The 18,683-nt window shown below is 51.1% G+C and overlaps 1 protein-coding gene across 2 annotated transcripts in view; it reads right to left on the bottom strand.

The window, feature by feature from the left end:
* The window catches only part of WFDC1 (WAP four-disulfide core domain 1), a 33,110-nt gene extending 19,271 nt beyond the window's left edge, over positions 1 to 13,839 (bottom strand). For both annotated transcript variants that reach the window (XM_025370467.1, XM_025370468.1), the window contains exon 1: positions 13,375 to 13,839. In XM_025370467.1, the coding sequence (XP_025226252.1) occupies positions 13,375 to 13,518 (144 nt within the window). In that variant the 5' untranslated portion in view covers positions 13,519 to 13,839. The remainder of the gene's footprint in view (positions 1 to 13,374) is intronic.
* Positions 13,840 to 18,683: the final 4,844 nt, after the last annotated feature.

Below are 18,683 nucleotides of genomic sequence, written 5' to 3'. Positions count from 1 at the left end.
TTTTCAGCTGCCCCCAGGGAGCCTCAGGGCCTGAGACTGAGGGCATGAGGGGTGGAGAGCAGGAATGGCCAAGCAGGAGGGGGGCCTGTGTGGCAGGAAAGCCTGGGGAGGGGGGCCCGTGACCCCCATCCCTGCTTCACCCAGAGAACCCTTCTTTTCACTCTTGTAGACATTGGCTGTTAAATTCACAAAAAGTGAAAATGACCACTAAGCTGGCATTTGGTGGATATGGAGACGAGGCCTTAAGGAGGTGAGTGGTTTTCCCCAAAGACAGAAGGGAGGCCAGAGCGTGGATCAGTTCTTTTATCACCCCCTTCTCCATCCAATCTCCCTCACCCCTGTAACCATCACTAATAACTTTCCAGCCACAGCAGGTGTATAATCCCATGCCATTAGCTCTTAGTTCACTCGCTGCAGAATTAACTAAATTGGACCCATGATGGGGTCTGCTATTTTTAATCCTCATCTAACATGACAGCCGCCCCAGCCTCCTTCGGAGGGTGGTTAAGAATGCACCGTACGTCGTCGGGAGGGAGTGGCTTATTTTTCTGCCCAGCTTATTTTTCCATCAAGCCTCATTTATGAAATTTAATGGAACCGGGTGATCAGAAGCAAAACACTTTTCAGCCACCTCAAATGCCTCCCAGTCTCGTGACTTCCTTAATGGCAGCCCCAGACGGGAGGGTTCGCAGTGATCAATTTTAGATGTGCCGCTGTCTCAGAGGAAAATTCAAAGGTCGTTTCTCAGAATTTGGAGAGAACAAAGACATAAGCGCCTTAGAAACCCCATCTCCCGAGTTATTTACTGCGTGGCTGAAACAACAGATGGTCGTGAGTGATAAAGCACTGATTTCACTGAGAGGTCCAGATTAAAGGATTACATGTTTTGAAAAATATTTCATGTCACGCAAGGTGACACTCAAAGAGGGTTCTAAACAAAGGTGTTTTCTGGAGTTCAGAGAAAGAACTTTTACTCAGAGAAACAAACAGCTTGCCCTCCAATTTATTCCTGGCCCCCAAGGGTTAAAGGAGTGAACAGCCAAGGTTCTTGGACTGCAGTTGGCTTCCCTGACCTCCTCCACATCTCTGACGTCTCTTCCCGCACTCCCGTCCTGACTCATTCTCTCCAGCCACCCAGTCCCACCTCTGGGCCTTTGCACTGTCTCTTTCCCCACCCACCCACCATATCTGCCTGGCTGTCACCTCCTCGGGGTCTGCTCACACAGCCCTCTCTTCCTCCTCTCTCTGTTGGTGGAGCTTCACACCCCTCATCACTCTTGGGTGGACTGTGTATTTAGGACTCATTGGTTCGCTGTTTTTCTCCCTCCTAGGGACAGGAACTTGGTTTTGTTCTGACCTGTGTCCCTGGCTCCTAGGGCAGTGCCTGGCACATAGCAAGTACTCAGTACGTATTCTTTGGGTGGAATAAAAGCTGTGACGATGATGATGATGATGAAGATGAGGATGATGATGGTCAACACACCCTGGCAACTTGCTGGGCACCCTTCTAAGTGCTTAACACGCATTAACTGGCTGATCTGCACATGGGCCCTGTGCAGTGGGTTCTGCAGAGCGGGGGTCCTGCATGGGTGTGGGGGCAGCCCTTTGTGTTTGTGTAAGGCTGTGCTATGGGCAAGCATCGTCACCCTCCTATGCTCGCTTAATGTGGATGCGAACTAGGGGAGTGGGTCTTAATATCCCACACTCCACAGATGAGGATCGATGTTTTCAAAATGTAAAGCTGGACTCGGCCGTCCTCAGTTTCTGAAGACTCGCTGCTCCACCTGGCCTTGGAGCCTTCCGCATGCTGTTCCTTCCACTCGGAACGCTTCCTAACTCTTTTTCACAGCTGAGCTTCCTCATCCTTCGGGGCAAGAACTTAGGAGCCCAAGATGGAAGGGACCGAAGCTCATGACCTCTCATACAGCAAAGGCTGCTTTGCACAGGGATTAAGGGCTCAGGTGTAGGAATCCAGCACGTCTGGGTTTGAACCCCATGGCTGTGTGATCATGCAGGAAAATCACTAACTTATCTGAGCCTCATCTGCAAAATGGACACAAAAGTAATACCTGTTGCCAGTGTTTGTGGTGAAGATCAAAAGAGATCACACCTGTGTGTGCTCGGCTCAGCACTGGCAATGCTAATCCATAGTTCACTTGATTTTTATTCCTTTTATTATTATTGAGATAAGGTCTCACTCTGTCACCCAGGCTGGAGTGCAAGGGCACGATCTCGGTTCACTGCAACCTCCACCTCCCGGGCTCAATCAGTTCTCATGCTTCAGCCTCCCAAGTAGCTGGGACTACAGGTGCCCGCCACCATGCCTGGCTAATTTTTTGTATTTTTAGTAGAGATGGGGTTTTGCCTTGTTGCCCAGGCTGGTCTTGAACTCCTGAGCTCAGGTGATCTGCCCGCTTCAGCCTCTCAAAGTGCTGCTGTTACAAGTGTCAGCCACCACGCCTGGCTCCTTTTATCATTTTTAATCAATGGACTCAGAAGCCTCTCGTCCCATAGTAACTTCATTCTTCATCTCTTCCAGTCTTTCTTCACTTCCCCTGTATCCTCCCTCAATTCACTCACTGATGATTTAGTGAACGCCCACCATCTCCATAGCATTAGGTTAGATGCTCAGCAGGTGCAAAGGAAACCTAAGGAGCTCCAATCCAGCTGAGGCTGCAGATACACGTACAAGAAACCCACCAGTGAAATGTGGGATTGGATAACCTCCTCATTTCTGGATAAGACCAGGGCAAACAACTCGCAGAGTTCCTAAGAGAAGGGGCCATGCGGAAACAACCGCCCAGCGTGTGCAAGAGCACTGCCCTCGGAGGATCACCTGAAGTTGCCTCCAGCCCTCCCCGGTAGGTACCACTGCTGTCCCCATTGCATAGGTGAGGAAACAGAGGCACGCAGTCACCATACAAAGACACCAGGCTTAGAGCCTGGGCTGTGTGATTCAAGCTCACGGCAAGGGAGGCAGCATTTAGTAAGCTCTTACTCTGTGCTGATGCTGTGCTGGGTCCTCACATATCGAATCTTCAGTGTCACCCTCTGGAGCTGCTGCTATTCTAAAACCACTTTACTGATGAGGAAACTGAGGCACACACACAAAAAAACTAAAAGCATTTGCCCAAAAGCAAGCAGCTGTGAAGTGTCAGAGGCAGAATTCGAACCTGGGTCTGTCCTACTCCTCCAGGGGCATTCCTAACCCAGGAGCCTGGACCTGGGAGCTGCTTCCCAGCGGTGCCTGTCAATTTCTTCCCATTGCTTCAGTCCAGGGGCTCCCTCCCCCTCCCAAAGTGTTCCCTCTGCCCTCCCGTGGCCCAGCCCCAGCTCAGGGTGGAGTCAAAATGGGGGGCCCCAGGTACATATTTGTCCCGGCCCCCTCTTTGCAGCCCTTCCCTCCCAGCTTATGTTGCCTCTCAGATGAAAACAAAATAATGCCGCATGAAATCCCTCTGAGAAAGGAGGACACTCACCCCAGACAGACGACGCTTTCGTGAAAACCGCAGAGCAACCCGTGATTTCCAGCTTTGATTTTCATTCCTGCTCAGGGATTGTATAGTAAGTCTATTTCAAAGCAGCCACTGAGCACACATTCATGGTGCAACTCAGACAAGAGCTCTCCAGTTCCGTATGCCTTACCTGGATGAAAATGATTCCCGGCCGGGCGCGGTGGCTCACACCTATAATCCCAGCACTTTGGGAGGCCGAGGCAGGTGGATCACCTGAGGTCAGGTGTGACCTGAGACCAGCCTGGCCAATATGGTGGAACCTTGTCTTGACTAAAAATACAAAAATTAGCCAGGCGTGGTGGCGGGCGCCTATAATCCCAGCTACTCAGGAGGCTGAGGCAGGAGAATCATTTGAACCAGGGAGGCAGAGGTTGCAGTGAACTGAGATGGCACCACTGCAATCCAGCCTGGGTGACAAGGGAGAAACTCTATCTCACAAAAAAAAAAAAAAAAAAAAAAAAAGATTCCCTTAAGATTTTCGACCTGGTGGCTATTTTGTTCATATAGATGAACAAAAAGATTTGCAAAGCCATTCTGCCACTGATATCCCTACGAAGCAGGTGGGGAAATGCCCATTCTGGGCTCCGGCAGTGGGAACCCTAATTCAGCAAGTCCAAGTCCAGATTCTATTAAAGCAAACAAGCTGGATGTGTAACCAAAGGAGGCTGGATACATAAGTGAAGGCACAGGGAACGCCACACAGGCCTTAGAAAGGAAGATGCCCGGGCGTGGTGGCTCACGCCTGTAATCCCAGCACTTTGGGAGGCCGAGGTGGGTGGATCACAAGGTCAGGAGTTCAAGACCAGCCTGACCAAGATGGTGAAACCTCCTCTCTACTAAAAATACAAAAAATTAGCCAGGCATGGTGGCGGGCGCCTGTAATCCCAGCTACTTGGGGTGAGCCGAGATTGCGCCACTGCACTCTAGCCTGGGCGACAGAGTGAGACTCTGTCTTAAAAAAAAAAAAAAGAAAGGAAGATGCCAATCTACCATGTTAACATACTTCCCACAGATTATTAAGTGAAAAGGCAACATATAAAACAGTGTGAATAAGCCAGACACCAAATAGCACATACTGGATGATTCCATTTCTATGAAACGTCTACAAAAGGCGGATCCATAAAGACGGAAAGCGGATTGGTGGTTGCCAGAGGCTGCGGGAAGAGAGAAGGAGAACTGAAGGCTAATGGCTGTGGGGTTGCCTGTAGGCACGACCCTGTGAATATACTAAACACCACTGAATTGTACATTTGAAAGGGTGAATTGTCTGTCATGTGAACTTCATTTCAATAAAAGAAATTTGAATCAGTATGAATAAAATACCACTAAGAAAAAACATGTGTGCTGTAACTGCTTCATGAAACAATCTAGACAGACGCCCCAGAATGTCACCAGAGTTTACATCTTGGAGGAAGAATTCAGATCATTTTTACTAATTTATAACTTTCTCTGTTGTCTGAATTTTTTTTTTTTTTACAGTAAACGTCGTTCTTTTAATAATCAGTAGAAGAATTTATAAACCATTTCCATTTAGGGAAAAAGAATCCAATCTCCAGAGCTGCCACCAAATCTACCCACATCCCTCCCTCAGTGCTCGCCACCCCCTTCCTTCCACATGCAGGAGCTTTTACCCTTCTTTGGAAAGTTCCAGCAGCTTAGCGGCCAGACCAATAGAAATGCACCCCAGCACTGGTTTGCATGGTGGAGGAAGAAAGCCAATTTTCCTCTAAGCATTACTTGCTCTTCCTCTGGAATTTGGACGTCAAACATCTAAAAATATGTCTCTCTCTGGAACAGTGGGCTTAGAGTTCAGCGTGCGTAGATGAATGCCATTTCCTGGTGCCCGGCGCCCTTAGCACTGGGCCCTGGGGACAGAATTTGGCACAAGGTTAATAGGACTTCCTCAGAGGGAGACCAAAAAAAGAGAAAGAAATTCACAAGACTGCAAACTCGACCAACTCTTCCCGACAATGTCGTTGTCAATCAGTGCACCCGAGAGTCCTCTAGAACTTTCCATCCCCTCTATTCTGTTCCAGAAAGTTTTAACATAATTTATTCATTCATTCAATAGTAAATTCATAATTCCCAGGCCCACTGCATTTCAGGCACTGGGCTGGAAATGGGGAGTTCCGAGTTAAATCAGAAGACATTGGCCCTGCCTTCATGTGGCTCAGTTTCAGGACAAGTCACAGACATCGCACCAAACAGCACACAGATAAGATGAACGAATTGCTTTTTGTGGTCATCTGCAAAAGCAGTTAGAGAGAAACCTAAACAAATCATACCAATAACAACAACAGAGCTAAATGCCAAGAAGGAAGAGCTGGGCTGTTATGCAAACGTTTAAGGGAAATCATAATGAGGCGTTTGCGGAGAGGCCTTGGAGGAGGTGGGCACGAAGCTGCCATGGCCCACGAGCCGGAGTGGGCACCGTGAGCGGACACTTGCTGAAAGGCTGCCTCTTGGTGCTGGGGACACAGAGGACTCACAGGGACTCTATGTGCCATCACAGAATTCCTGAGAGGTGCCTCAGGTTCTCGCTGCTTTTTAGAAAAATTATTGTGGTAAAATAAATATAACATGCAATTTTCCATTTCAGTCATCTTAAGTGTGCAAGTTGGTGGCATTAATTAGATTCATGATGTGTGCAACCACCTCCATGAGCTATTTCTGCGGCTTTTTCATCACCCCAGGCAGAACCTCTGTTCTCATCAGACAGCTGCCCCCCATTCCTCCCTCCCCCAGTCCCTGGCAACCACGAATCTCCTTCCCATCCTGCTGGATTTGCCTCTTCTGGACATTGCATCCAAACAGTGTCACATGCCTGTGGCCTTTGTGTGTTCAGCATCATGTCTTCGAGATTCATCTGTGCAGTGGTGTGTGTCCAGGCGCCGCACCTTTCTATGGCTGAGTTCTAGTCCCCTGAGTGGACAGATTGCGATGTGCTCAGCCCATGGGCATCCATCTGCCTCCGCCCTGTGGCTCCGGTGAGTCCAGGCTCAGAGGTGTCCTGCTCTCCTGTCTCCCTCTCCCGGGTGATAACCACACAGGGACCTGGGATGCTTCTTTACTTGTTGATGTCCACCTGGAATTTCAGGGCTGGAACCTCAGATGAGGAATCTCAGGCCCAGCGAGGAGAAAGTGATTTGTCCAAGGTCCCCCAAAAGTCAGCTATTCATGGACTTTTCATTCCTTCCACTCGCCCATCCATGCCAGGTTCTGGGCTAGACACCAGGGTGTGGCCAAGCCTCCAATGAGTTTGCTTCACATCAGTACGACACACCCCCTCTCTCTAGCACCCAGGCAGCTCCGGGCCTTTCCTGGGGTTCTCAACCATGAGCCCTGGAGGCTCCCTCCTGGGTGCTGCTGGGGGTCTCCGGAGCCCACTGAGCACCCGCTGACCCCCAAGACAGAAGCATCTTAATAGTCTTGATGATGAAGTCCTGCAGGGTGTGAGCTCACATGGTTTGAGGAGCAGAGAAAGCTCCCAGAGACTGGGGATATAGTGATAGCCCCCCCTGTCCCCAGCCAAAACAGCACAGGTAAGTCATTCTCTTCAATGGTCTCACTTTCCTTGTCGGTGAAATGCCTCTCAATCAGGGTTGCCAGTTGCAATCAAGAGAAGCTAACTCCCTTCCGTCCCAGAGCAGGCTGGATTCGTGTCCCAGGGAGCTGCAACAAAATGCCACACACTGGGGACTTCAAACAACAGAAATGGATTCGTTCCCAGTTCTGGAAGCCAGAAGGCCAAGACCCAGGTGTTTGGCAGGGTGGGTTCCTTTGTGGAGGCTCTAAGGAGAAAACCTTTCCATGCCTCCCCCAGCTTCCAGCGGTGGCTGGCCGTCCCCCATGTTCTCTGGCTTGCAGACGCATCACTCTGATCTCTGCAACGCTCTGTCTTTACGTGGCTTTCTCCCCTTGTGTCTCTGCTTCTGTGTCTCTCCTCCTTTGTTTTGTTTTCGTTTTTGTTTTGGGAGATGAAGTCTCATTCTGTTGCCCAGGCTGGAGTGCAATGGCACGGTCTCGGTTCACTGCAACCTCCACCTTGCCTCCGGGGTTCAAGCGATTCTCCTGCCTCAGCCTCCCAAGTAGCTGTGATTACAGGCATGCACGACCACGCCCGGCTAATTTTTGTATTTTTAGTAGAGACCGGGTTTCACCATGTTGGCCAAGCTGGTCTCGAACTCCTGACCTCGGGTGCTCTGTCCACCTCGGCCTCCCAGCCTCCCAAAGTGCTGGGATTACAGGTGTGAGCCACCACGCCTGGCCTCTTCTCCTTTTCTTATAAGGACGCCAGTCATATTAACTACCCACCCACCTCCAGCATGACTTCGTCTTATTTTGACTAATTATGCCTGTAATGAACCTGTTTCCAAATAAGGTCACATTCACAAGGACCAGGAGTTAGGGGTTGGATGCATCTTTTGGGGGACACAGTTCAACCCACAGCATGGATCTGACAGAATTTGAGGGCAGGGAGTAATTTGGGAGGGGATACCAGGAAGCCCCATTTGGGGAGTGGGGAAGCTGGGCAGGAAAGGGAAGGTGCCCCTTCAGGGAGTGCTAATGGGCAGGTGGCTACCTGGGCACTGGAGCTCAAACCCAGTGGACCTTGGAGAAACCGTGTGGAACACTCCTCACCCATGTCCCACCAAAGGTGAGAAGCCAGCCGGGCCATCCGGCTCCAGTTCCATTTGCTCCTACAGGTGTTACCTCCCCGGCACCTTGGCCTGCCTGTGTGTGGGCTGAGCATGCTCCTGCAGCCAGAGAAAGCCTTCAGGCCAGCAGACACAGATGCTTACGGTACAAAGATGAAGGTGAAGGTGAAGGTCAGAACTCATGGAATGGTGAGAGCACAGCTCCAGGCCATCTGCCTCTCCCACTCTTGCTATCTCAGCAAAAAATAAAAGGATATTTGGAAAGCTTTCAAGAGCTCACAGAAATAATGGGGGAAAGGAGAACTAGGTTGGGGAACTGAGGAATGCGAGTTGTGTGGGCCACTGCTGGCTCCTACGGTCTCCTACTGCTATTAGCACAGGGGGTACCTCCAGACAGATGGGCCCCCGTCTGGCAGGATGCATTTGAAAGAGAAAGTGGCATCTGTTGCTCCTGGCTGCCCCTCAGCAGGACAGGCATCTCTGGGCAGGGTGCAAACTGAACCACCATTTCCAGTTGCCCCGGTTGGGTGCTTAGAGGGGAAAACAGACCCACAGTCACACTGACAGCAGGGGCCGTCCTGCCCAGTCCAGAGGCTGCGCAGCACCCAGACCCACATGTGGCTGCCGTGGTCCCCACCTGGTGGATTTGTCGAGAGGCTCCCAAGCGCGAATGCATGGCAAATGCTTATCCTGACACAGCATAAGCGCTCAGTAAATCATTGTTCTCAGGAGTTTTATCTAATGCCAGGAAAGAAAAGCCAAAAATACCAACTCCACAGAACCGACTGAGCTCCATGGAAAGGTTATTGGACTATTTACAAACATTTTGCTTCTGTTTTATTCAGTCTCATAAATATTTGGTTCTGGAATGGGGTTTTTTGTTTGTTTGCTAGCTTGTTTGTTTGTTTGAGATGGAGTTGCACTCTTCTTGCCCAGGCTGGAGTCCAATGGCACGATCTCGGCTCACTGCAACCTCTGCCTCCCAGGTTCAAGCTATTTTCCTACCTTAGCCTCCCGAGTAGCTGGGATTACAGGCATGAGCCACTGTGCCTGGCCGGGAATGGGTTTTTAAATCTGTCCGTAGTACACATCTAGGGAATGCAGTTCTGTGCCAGGCAGGGAACCATAGGCTCCATGGCCTTTTACTGAACCCTGCAAAGAAGGCACTGCTGTGTCCCACGCTGAAGATGAAGAAACTGAGGCTCAGATAGGAGAAGGAACCTCCGGAAGGTCTTAGAGAGAGATGGTGGGAGACCCAGCACTTCTCATTAGAAGCCTCCCCTAAGGGCCTCCCATGGGAATGGAAGGCAAGAGACTCTCACCCCTCCTCAATGCCTCCCCTCTGGCCAGGTCTGGTCTCCCAAGCAGCTCTCAGATGCACCACTTCTGCCTGTGAGCTGAGCCTCGGCTCCTGCTGAGCCTTCTTCCAGGAATGGCCTTCCTCCTCCTAATTCTTAATCCTTCCCCAAGCTCCAGTCAGGGTCTCTTCCTCCCATGGGAATGGAAGGCAAGCGTGCTCGTCTCTGGCACTGTCTCTGCATGCTTAGACCAAGACGCATAAACAGCACTCAGGACATTAACCGACCCCACTCTAAGAGTCCAGTCCCCTACACAAAAGTCACTCTGCTGGGGGACGAGGCTTTGACAAAGCAGAGCAGGCTACCGGCAGCCATGCACTTGCTCAGGACTGAGCCACCAGCTCTCCGCACGCAGCCTTGGCCAGTTTCCAAGGTGTACTCACAGCATGGTTGATTTCAGGCAACCCACGTGAGGCCACTGAATGGGAGTAGGAAGAGATGTGGAGTACCTTCTCTCCTAGTCATACCACACGGATGCAAGAGACATAAAACCCCAGGAGCAGAGAGAATAGCAAAATGGAGCAATACAATTGGAAAGTGACGCATTTCTAATAAGAAGTATTTCCTGGCTGGGTGCAGAGGCTCACGCCTGGAATCCCAGCACTTTGGGAGGCCGAGGCGGGTGGATCAGCCGAGCCCAGGAGTTTGAGACCAGCAAAATTCCATCTCTACTAAAAATACAAAAAATTAGCCAGCGTGGTGGTGCATGCCTGTAATCCCAGCTACTCAGGAGGCCTAGGCACAAGAATCACTTGAGCCGGGGAGGTGGAGGTTGCAGTGAACTAAGATCACATCAAGAGACTCTGTCTTAAAAAAAAACAATTCTTTCCTTTCTTTTTAATATAAATGATTTAGTTGTAAGTTTATATAACTTAATCTGTGATCATGGCTGTGCGGAGCAAAACTGGCTCTCCAGAGGGGGTGCAAGCCAACTTCAGCCCACACCCAGCGTCTCCTCACCCTGACCAGCCCATAGCCCTTGAGGGACAGAGCCCAGGCTGAAGGTCTGACTCAGCGTAGGGTCAGAAAGTAGTGCCTCATGGGGAAGTCTCCACTTTGAGCATGTGAGGGCTGCTTCCTATCACCCCTAAGTCCCTGTCGCGTGTTTTGGTGGAAATTAGAATCACAACGAAAAGGCCATGAAAGTTGTAAGTTCTTCATCTTCATTTCCCAGGTGAGGACTGAGGACCAGAGAAGGGCAGTGAGTGGTCCAAGATTGCACAGCACATTAGAGATGTTGCTGTGATGAGTTCTAGGCCAGGCGCTCTTCCCAGCCCTCCCTGTCCTCTGAGCCACAGCCAACAGCCTGTCTTTGCCCAGGGCTCTCTGTGAGGCACAGTTGTTCTTTTTTTTGAGACAGTTTCACTCTTGTTGACCAGGCTGGAGTGCAATGGCGCGATCTCAGGTCACTGCAACCTCTGCCTCCGGAGTTCAAGTAGTTCTTCCACCTCAGCCTTCCGAGTAGCTGGGATTACAGGCATGTGCCACCACGCCCAGCTAATTTTGTATTTTTAGTAGAGAAGGGGTTTCACCATGTTGGTCAGGCTAGTCTTGAACTCCTGACCTCAGGTGATCCACCTGCCTCGGCCTCCCAAAGTGCTGGGATTACAGGCGTGAGCCACCGCGCCCTGCCGGCACAGTTGTTCTGCGTAAACCTCGCCTGTGTCTAGGCGCTGAGGAAGGAGGCCAATAACTGTTGATAACCAGGGAGTTTCAGTTCAGCGCGGGGCCAATTCAAAGCACTTGCATCCTGACCAGTGGTGGCTACAAGAGAATCAGCTCCTGCAGCCCACCCAGGCCTGTGTTTCAGAGACTCCCCCGAATCCCACGTGCACATCAACCCCGACCGTCCTATGTGGATGTCACGGTGCTGGCTCCTATGACATCTTGGGACATGGTGGAGATAAAATCAGATGACATATTGGGAATCTCTCTGTGGTTGTAGAACCAAAGCACTACAGGTGAGGGTTAAATCATCCTGTTGCACCAGAGAAGAGCACAGAGGAGTCAGTACAATCTGAGAAGAGACTTTCACCTTCCTCATTGCCTCCCCTCTGGCCAGGTCTGGTCTCCCAAGCAGCTCTCAGATGCACCACTTCTGCCTGTGAGCCTCGGCTCATGCTGAGCCTTCTTCCAGGAATGTCCTTCCTCCTCCTAATTCCTAATCCTTCCCCGAGCTCCAGTCAGGGTCTCCACCTCCTCCAGGAAGCCTTAGGTGACTACACCATCTCACATGAGCTTTCCCTTCTCCAAGCGCCTCATCATTTCACTCTACTACTCTCTCCACCTCTTGGAGGCCTCCTGTCTCCCACCACGAGCACGTGGCCAACATGGAGACTATGAGCGCTGGAGGCCCAGATTTGCCTCAGTACAGTTTCAGACACCCCACCATGCCTGGGGTCATTAATCATTCTCCCTTCCCTCTTCTCCAGCTGGCAAACTCCTATTTATCCTTTAAAGCCCCAGGTCCAATGTCCCCAACCCTGAAAACCCTGTCCGACTCTCCTGGGGAAGAGCTGCACACACATCCCCTGCTACCACTGCATCTGCTCATAATTCACCCACAAGAATGTACCAGGTGCCAACTTAATGGCAGGCACCAGGGGCACACGCTAGTGAAACAGAATCCCGCCCTACCCCAAGGAACCTACATGCTACCCTGTTAGGCAACACCAACCAAAGTCACAATTATTTGATTGAAAGCTGCCAAGATGTACCACCAGCTTGCTCTGTTGCAAAGACGTTCTGCCTACTGAGTCATTTAATCCTCACGCAGGTGCTGTGGGTGCCAGCATTACCTTCTCAATCCCTCTGTGTGCTGACAGTGTCCTGGCTCACTCTGTCCCTGCGGATCTGTGATCTCTGGGGAGTGGGAGGAAGCAAAAATGATAGGCTCCTCCACCCCATTCTCTCTCCTAGTTCCCTTCCCGCTTTATTGCTTCCTCAGCACTCGCAAGCTGCACACACTAATAAATGAGATCTCTCTCATTTATTCTCTGCTGCCCCCAGCCCCCCAGTGAGTTCTCCAGGCAGAGATCTGAGGTCTGTATCCCCACAGCCTAGGACAGTGCCTGGTAAACAGTGGCGACCCAGACATAGTTGTGAGAAGGAGTGCATCCCTGTCTCTTTTGCAGATGAGATCGCTGGGGTTCAGAGATGTCAAGCAGCTTGCCTGAGAGAAGTCACGCAGCTAATGAGCAGCAGAGCCCGATTCACACCAAGACAGCTGGCCCCAGGGCGTGTGTTTCTTGCCACTCGCTGCCTCGCGCCTTCTCTTTGTACTGCCGTCATTTGTCACCCAACTGCCTCTGCACCTCGGCCACGCCACCCTTGAGGATGGGGGCTGGTACCTCCTTCATCTTACACCCACAGGACCCCAGACAGTGCCTTCCCCAGAGCGGTTTCTGCTAAATTCTGTTTAGCAGAATGTATTCACTCTGTTTGCAGAATGAATAAACAACCACATGAATGCGTAAGTATATTTCACAAACATTTGGTACTGATCATGGAGACGGAATGCTCCATTTAAGTCCTGGGGCTCTGAAATTAGATGCTGTCTTTCAGAAGCATGTATACTTTTGTAATAAGGCAAAAGCGAGGCACGATTCTTTTGCACACATGTGATGTGTCTTTTGCCTCTTGACTCACAGGCAAGGGTCCTTTTCGGGAGGTGAACCCCATCTGCCCACCACACAACTCAGACACACACGGATAGGAAGACGCCTACCCTGCCACGTTTTGGGACAGCACTTACAGGAGAAGGCAGTGTCCAGGGATCACCTCTCCTCAAGGCTGCCTCCCACCCACAGAGGCTGCCCCAGTCTCCCCATCCCAGGCACTTACACGGGATTTCTCAGCCAGCCTCGCAGGCAATGCCCGTTTCCAGATATTCTTGGCAGAGCCGGCGTGGAGCAGAAGTAGCGAGAGGCACAGAGCCTGGATGATCTGCCTCCTGCAGCTGCCCGGCCCCACGCTGGTTAAAGGCATTTCCTCACTGGGCAGCAACCTTCCAGACGCACACAGAAGAGGGGCCCCCTCGCCGCGTGGGCCTGCGAGTGGGGACAGGAGCGTGCACAGCCTGCTGGACTTCCTTAGTTCCACCCAGCAGAGTCCCTCGGATCATGTGTCTGCGTCCAGCACATGCCCCTTCCTCGATGGTGGCTGGCCTGCCCGGTTATTTTTAGCTTGCCCTATAACATCTGGCCCCAGAGGCTCCGACCAGGGCGTCTGCAGTCCAGGCAGCTCAGTGGGCGGTGGCAGCAGGAGGAGGGGGCACCGGCTTGCTTGGAGACGTGGCCGGGAGTGGCCTGTCACTCTCCACTCTCCATAATGAGCACTTCCTTGCAGGCTGGGGCGGTCTCCTCCCGAGGAGGTGTGCTTGACGCAGGGCTTGGGGCTGGACATGCAGGGGAGTGCAGCAGGATGGATGGGGGCTCGGCTGTTACCTTGTTCACATTTCAAGCTGGGCTGACAAACGATCTGCCCATAAAATGTCCTTTGGAAGAGGCTGCTGGACGGGGACTGGCCAAAGGTGCAGCTGTGAAGAGACAACTCCCACCCTTGCACCCCCCAGGGTCCTCCTCTCTGATGTGAGCCTGTGGGTCGTTCCTCATAGCGTGTGTTTCTTGTGAGATTTAAATGAAATTGAGCACATGAAGCATTTCACACACAGAAGTGTGCTGTCACTGTCAGCCTGTGTATCTGCATGTGTGCACGTGTGTGAACGTGTATGTGCGTGTGTGCACGTGTGTGTTTTACAGGAATGTAGCACAGTGGGCTCAACATTTCACAAACTGTATATTCCCTTGTCTGTTCTCAGCACTTCCAAGACAGATACTGGTTTTTTGTTTGGTTTTGTTTTTTGAGATGGATCTCGCTCTGTCGCCCAGGCTGGAGTGCAGTGGTGTGATCACAGCTCACTACAACCTCTGCCTCCCGGGTTCAAGCGATTCTCCTGCGTCGGCCTTCCAAGTAGCTGGGATTACAGGCATATGCCACCACGCCTGACTAATTTTTGTATTTTTAGTAGAGACTGGGTTTCACCGTGCTGGCCAGGCTGGTCTCAAACTCCTGACCTTAAATGATCTGCCCGCCTCGGCCTCTCAAAGTGCTGGGATTACAGGCGTGAGCCACTGCACCTGGCCCCAAAACAGATACTGTTTTGATGCCCACTTTACAGATGAGGAAACAGAGGGGGCTGCCTGAGGTCATGCAACAGCAGCAGAGAGGAGGCTGGAACCCAGGTAGGTCAGACCCTGTGGCACCTCCTAGGTGAAGCAGAAGGGACCCAAGCACTAGGCTTGACGCAGCTGCCTGATCCCAGCTCAGCCTCTGTGAGACGCTGGAAAGCCTCTTGCTCACGGTCCTCAGTTCTTTCATCTGTAAAAGGGGCATGGGAAAGCACCTGCCTCATGAGGTTGATGTGGGGCTACAGGAGAGGGTGCCAGCCGTGCCCAACACTTGCACAGAGTGAGTGCTCGAGAAAGGTCGGTTCCTCCCTCCCTAGAGACCCTCACTCCCCACCCCCTGGCCAGCACAGCCTTTAGAATGCCCTGGGCAGGCCGGGCGCGGTGGCTCAAGGCTGTAATCCCAGCACTTTGGGAGGCCGAGGCAGGTGGATCACGAGGTCAGGAGATCGAGACCATCCTGGCTAACACGGTGAAACCCCGTCTCTACTAAAAAATACAAAAAACTAGCCGGGTGAGGTGGCGGGCGCCTGTAGTCCCAGCTACACAGGAGGCTGAGGCAGGAGAATGGCATAAACCCAGGAGGCAGAGCTTGCAGTGAGCTGAGATCCGGCCACTGCACTCCAGCCTGGGTGACAGAGCGAGACTGTCTCAAAAAAAAAAAAAAAAAAAAAAAAAAGAATGCCCTGGGCAGGTACCATCAACCCCTCTCAGCCTTTTGGTGAATGACAATAGTAGCAAACAGATACAGTCCGTGTAGGTCAGGTGCGGTGGCTCACACTTGTAATCCTAGCACTTAGGGAGGCAGAGGATCCCTTGAGCCCAGGAGTTCAAGACCAGTCTGGGCAACATAGTGAGACCCCATCTCTACAAAAAAATAAAAATAAAAATAAAGTAGCCAGGCATGGTGATGCACATCTGTAGTCCCAGCTACCTGGGAGACTAAGACGGGAGGATCACGTGAGCTTGGGAGGTTGAGGCTGCAGTGAGCCGTGATCACTTTGGGAGGCCAAGGCGGGCAGAACACTTAAGATCAGGAGTTTGAGACCAGCCTGCCCAGCATGGTGAAACCCTGTCTCTACTAAAAATACAAAAATTAGCCAGGCATGGTGGCACATGCCTGTAATCCCAGCTACTTCTTAGGCCGAGGCAGGAGAATCACTTGAACCCGGGAGGCAGGGGTTGCAGTGAGCCGTACCACTGTACTCTAGCCTGGGTCACAGAGCAAGACCCTATATCAAAACAAAACAAAACAAAACAAAACAAAACAAACAAACAAACAAACAACTTAAAAACCATCTAGTCTGTGGGTTAGACAATGTTTGAAGCACTTCCTGCATTTTAATGCATTTAGGTCTCCTATTAGCTTTATAAGCAGGTGCTGTCTAGGGCCCCATACACAGAGTGGTTAAGACACTTGCCCAGTGAGCAATGCAAAATTTCAGTTCACCATCAGAGTCCTGTAAATGCAGGAACCCAAGAGTGAGAGTCTTTTTACATTTTAGACCCTAGATGCCTCCTTTGCCTCCCACTGGGGCCAGCCCTGGTCGTTACCTTACCCTAGATTCTAGAATATTCGTTCATTTCTTCATCGGGAAACTACTGGCTGAGCCCTTATGGGGGCCTTGTCCAGGGTGCTGTACTGCCTCTTCTTTCAGCTTTTTGGGACACAGTCTCAATGCCCCTCCCTGCAGGGTGAGGCTGTTTATTTAGAAGCCAGGAGTCACCCACATAGGTGATTTGGAGCTGCTACCCCTACCAGGACGACCTGGAACAGGTCCTGCCCCATCTCTGTGCCTCTGTTTTCTCATCTGTGAAACAGGGATAAGGAGCCAGAACCTACCCGCAGGTTTGCCACGAGGTCCAGCTGCACTTACGCGACGATCTAGGCTTAGCACAAGCTTGCTGTTAGGAGATGAGCGTTCTGCGCCACCACCTCTTGGGCCTCCTCTACCCTCACCCTGTTGCCCAGGCAGAGTGCCACCCTTGGCCCAGGTTCCATTTGAGAAACTTCCTGCTCCTTGGAACCTGGGGTCTCGCACTCTCCTAAGGCAGCCAACGCCTCCCAAGTGGTTTTTGCTCATCCTCCATCTCCTCCACCTTCCCCTTAAAAGGTAGGCGTTTCCGGTTGATGTTACAGTCTTGGCCCATTTCCTGCCTTTCTCTCTCTCTCTCAATCCCTGGGTGGCCCCATTTCTGCCAAGAGTATGACTCCCCTCCCTCTGGGTAGATGAGGTTCTAAATGCCCTCTCTCAGCATCCTTGCTGGGCAAGGTGCCAGCCCTGTGCCCCTGCAGCGCCCTCCACCTGGAATGCTTTTCCACCCAGCTGCGGCACTCCTCGCCCATCACCTCCTCCAGACTTTTGCTCACGTGTCATTTTCTTGCTGTGGCCCTCTCTGACCCCGGGATTGAAAACCACCATTTCCATACCACTGGGACTCACGCTGCCCCTCTCGGTTTTATGCTTCTTCACGCTCATCTCCACCTGACAGATTCTGTATTTTACTGACTTTGCTTTCGGTGTTTGTTGTCTATGTCTCCACACTAGGATGTCAGCTCCAAGGGGGCAGCTTTTGGGGATCTGTTTGTTCGCTTTGGAATCGCCGATGCCTAAGCAGTGCCTGGTACAAAGCAGACACTCAATGAAGACTGTGGAATGAAGAGTCATGCATAACACATTTCATCTGCCTGCTTGATGGCTCGATGTGGCTGTCGCTCTCTGACTGTACTTCCCTGTGAAACACGGTTGGTCCAAATTGAGATCTGTCATAAGAATAAAATGCAGACCAGATTTGGAAGACATAGGAGCGCATGTGTCTTTATGACAGAATGAATTACTGTCCTTTGGGCATGTTCCCAGTCGTGGGATTGCTGGGTTGAATGGTAGTTCTACTTTACGTTCTTCGAGAAATCTCCAAACTGCATTCCACAGTGGCTGAGCTAGTTTGCCTTCCCACCCACAGTGGATCTCGCTCTGTCGCCCAGGCTGGAGTGCAGTGGCGTAATCACAGCTCACTACAACCTCTGCCTCCCGGGTTCAAGCAATTCTCCTGCCTTGGTGTTCCCTTTTCTCCACAGCCTTGCTAACATCTATTGTTGGCTGGAGACAAGAAAAAAAATGCCAACATTTCATTAGGAGTTTTTATGTTGGTTGTGCATTCAACTGTTAATGTTTATGCTATATTGGGTTAAATATAGTATGGTATTAAATTAACTGTACCTGTTTCTTTTTTGAGATGGGGTCTCACTATGTTGCCCAGGCTGATCTTGAACTCCTGGGCTCAAGCCATACACCCACCTCAGCCTCCCAAAGTGCTGGGATTACAGGTATGAGCCACTGCACCCAGCTTCATACCTGTTTCACATGGCTACTAGAAAATTTACAATTACACATGTGGCTTGCCTTAAGTTTCTACTAAGTGGTGCTGGTCTGAGATATCAAAATCCCTCTCTAAGATTCAATCCCCAAAGGACAGTAATTCATTCTATCATAAAGACAAGTGCACTAACATGTTTGTTACACAGTGCTGTTCACAATGGCAAGGACATGGAATCAACCTGAGTGCTCATCAGCAGCGGACTGGATAAAGAAAACGTGGTATCTGTACACCATGGAATACTGTACAGCCATAACAAACAGCAAAATCATGCCCTTTGCAGCAAGGGCTCCAATGGATGGAGGTAGAGGCCATTATCCTAAGTGGCCCAATGCAGGAACAGAAAACCAAACACCACACGTTCTCACTTGTAAACAGGAGCGAAACATTGCATACATATGAACATAAAGATGGAAACAACAGACACTGGAGTCCAGTAGATGGGAGAGGGGGGAAAGTGGACATGGGCTGAAGAGTCACCCGTTGGGCACTGGGACCCCAAGGCTCAGCAGCATGTAATTTACCCACGTCACAAATCTGCACATATATACCCTTTAATCTTAATAAAAGTTGAAATTTTAAAAAAGA

This window comes from Theropithecus gelada, chromosome 20, assembly GCF_003255815.1.
Source record: "Theropithecus gelada isolate Dixy chromosome 20, Tgel_1.0, whole genome shotgun sequence".
NCBI lineage: Eukaryota > Metazoa > Chordata > Mammalia > Primates > Cercopithecidae > Theropithecus > Theropithecus gelada.
The sequence above is the reverse complement of the archived record's forward strand: the minus strand, read 5'-3'. Positions and strand labels throughout refer to the sequence as shown.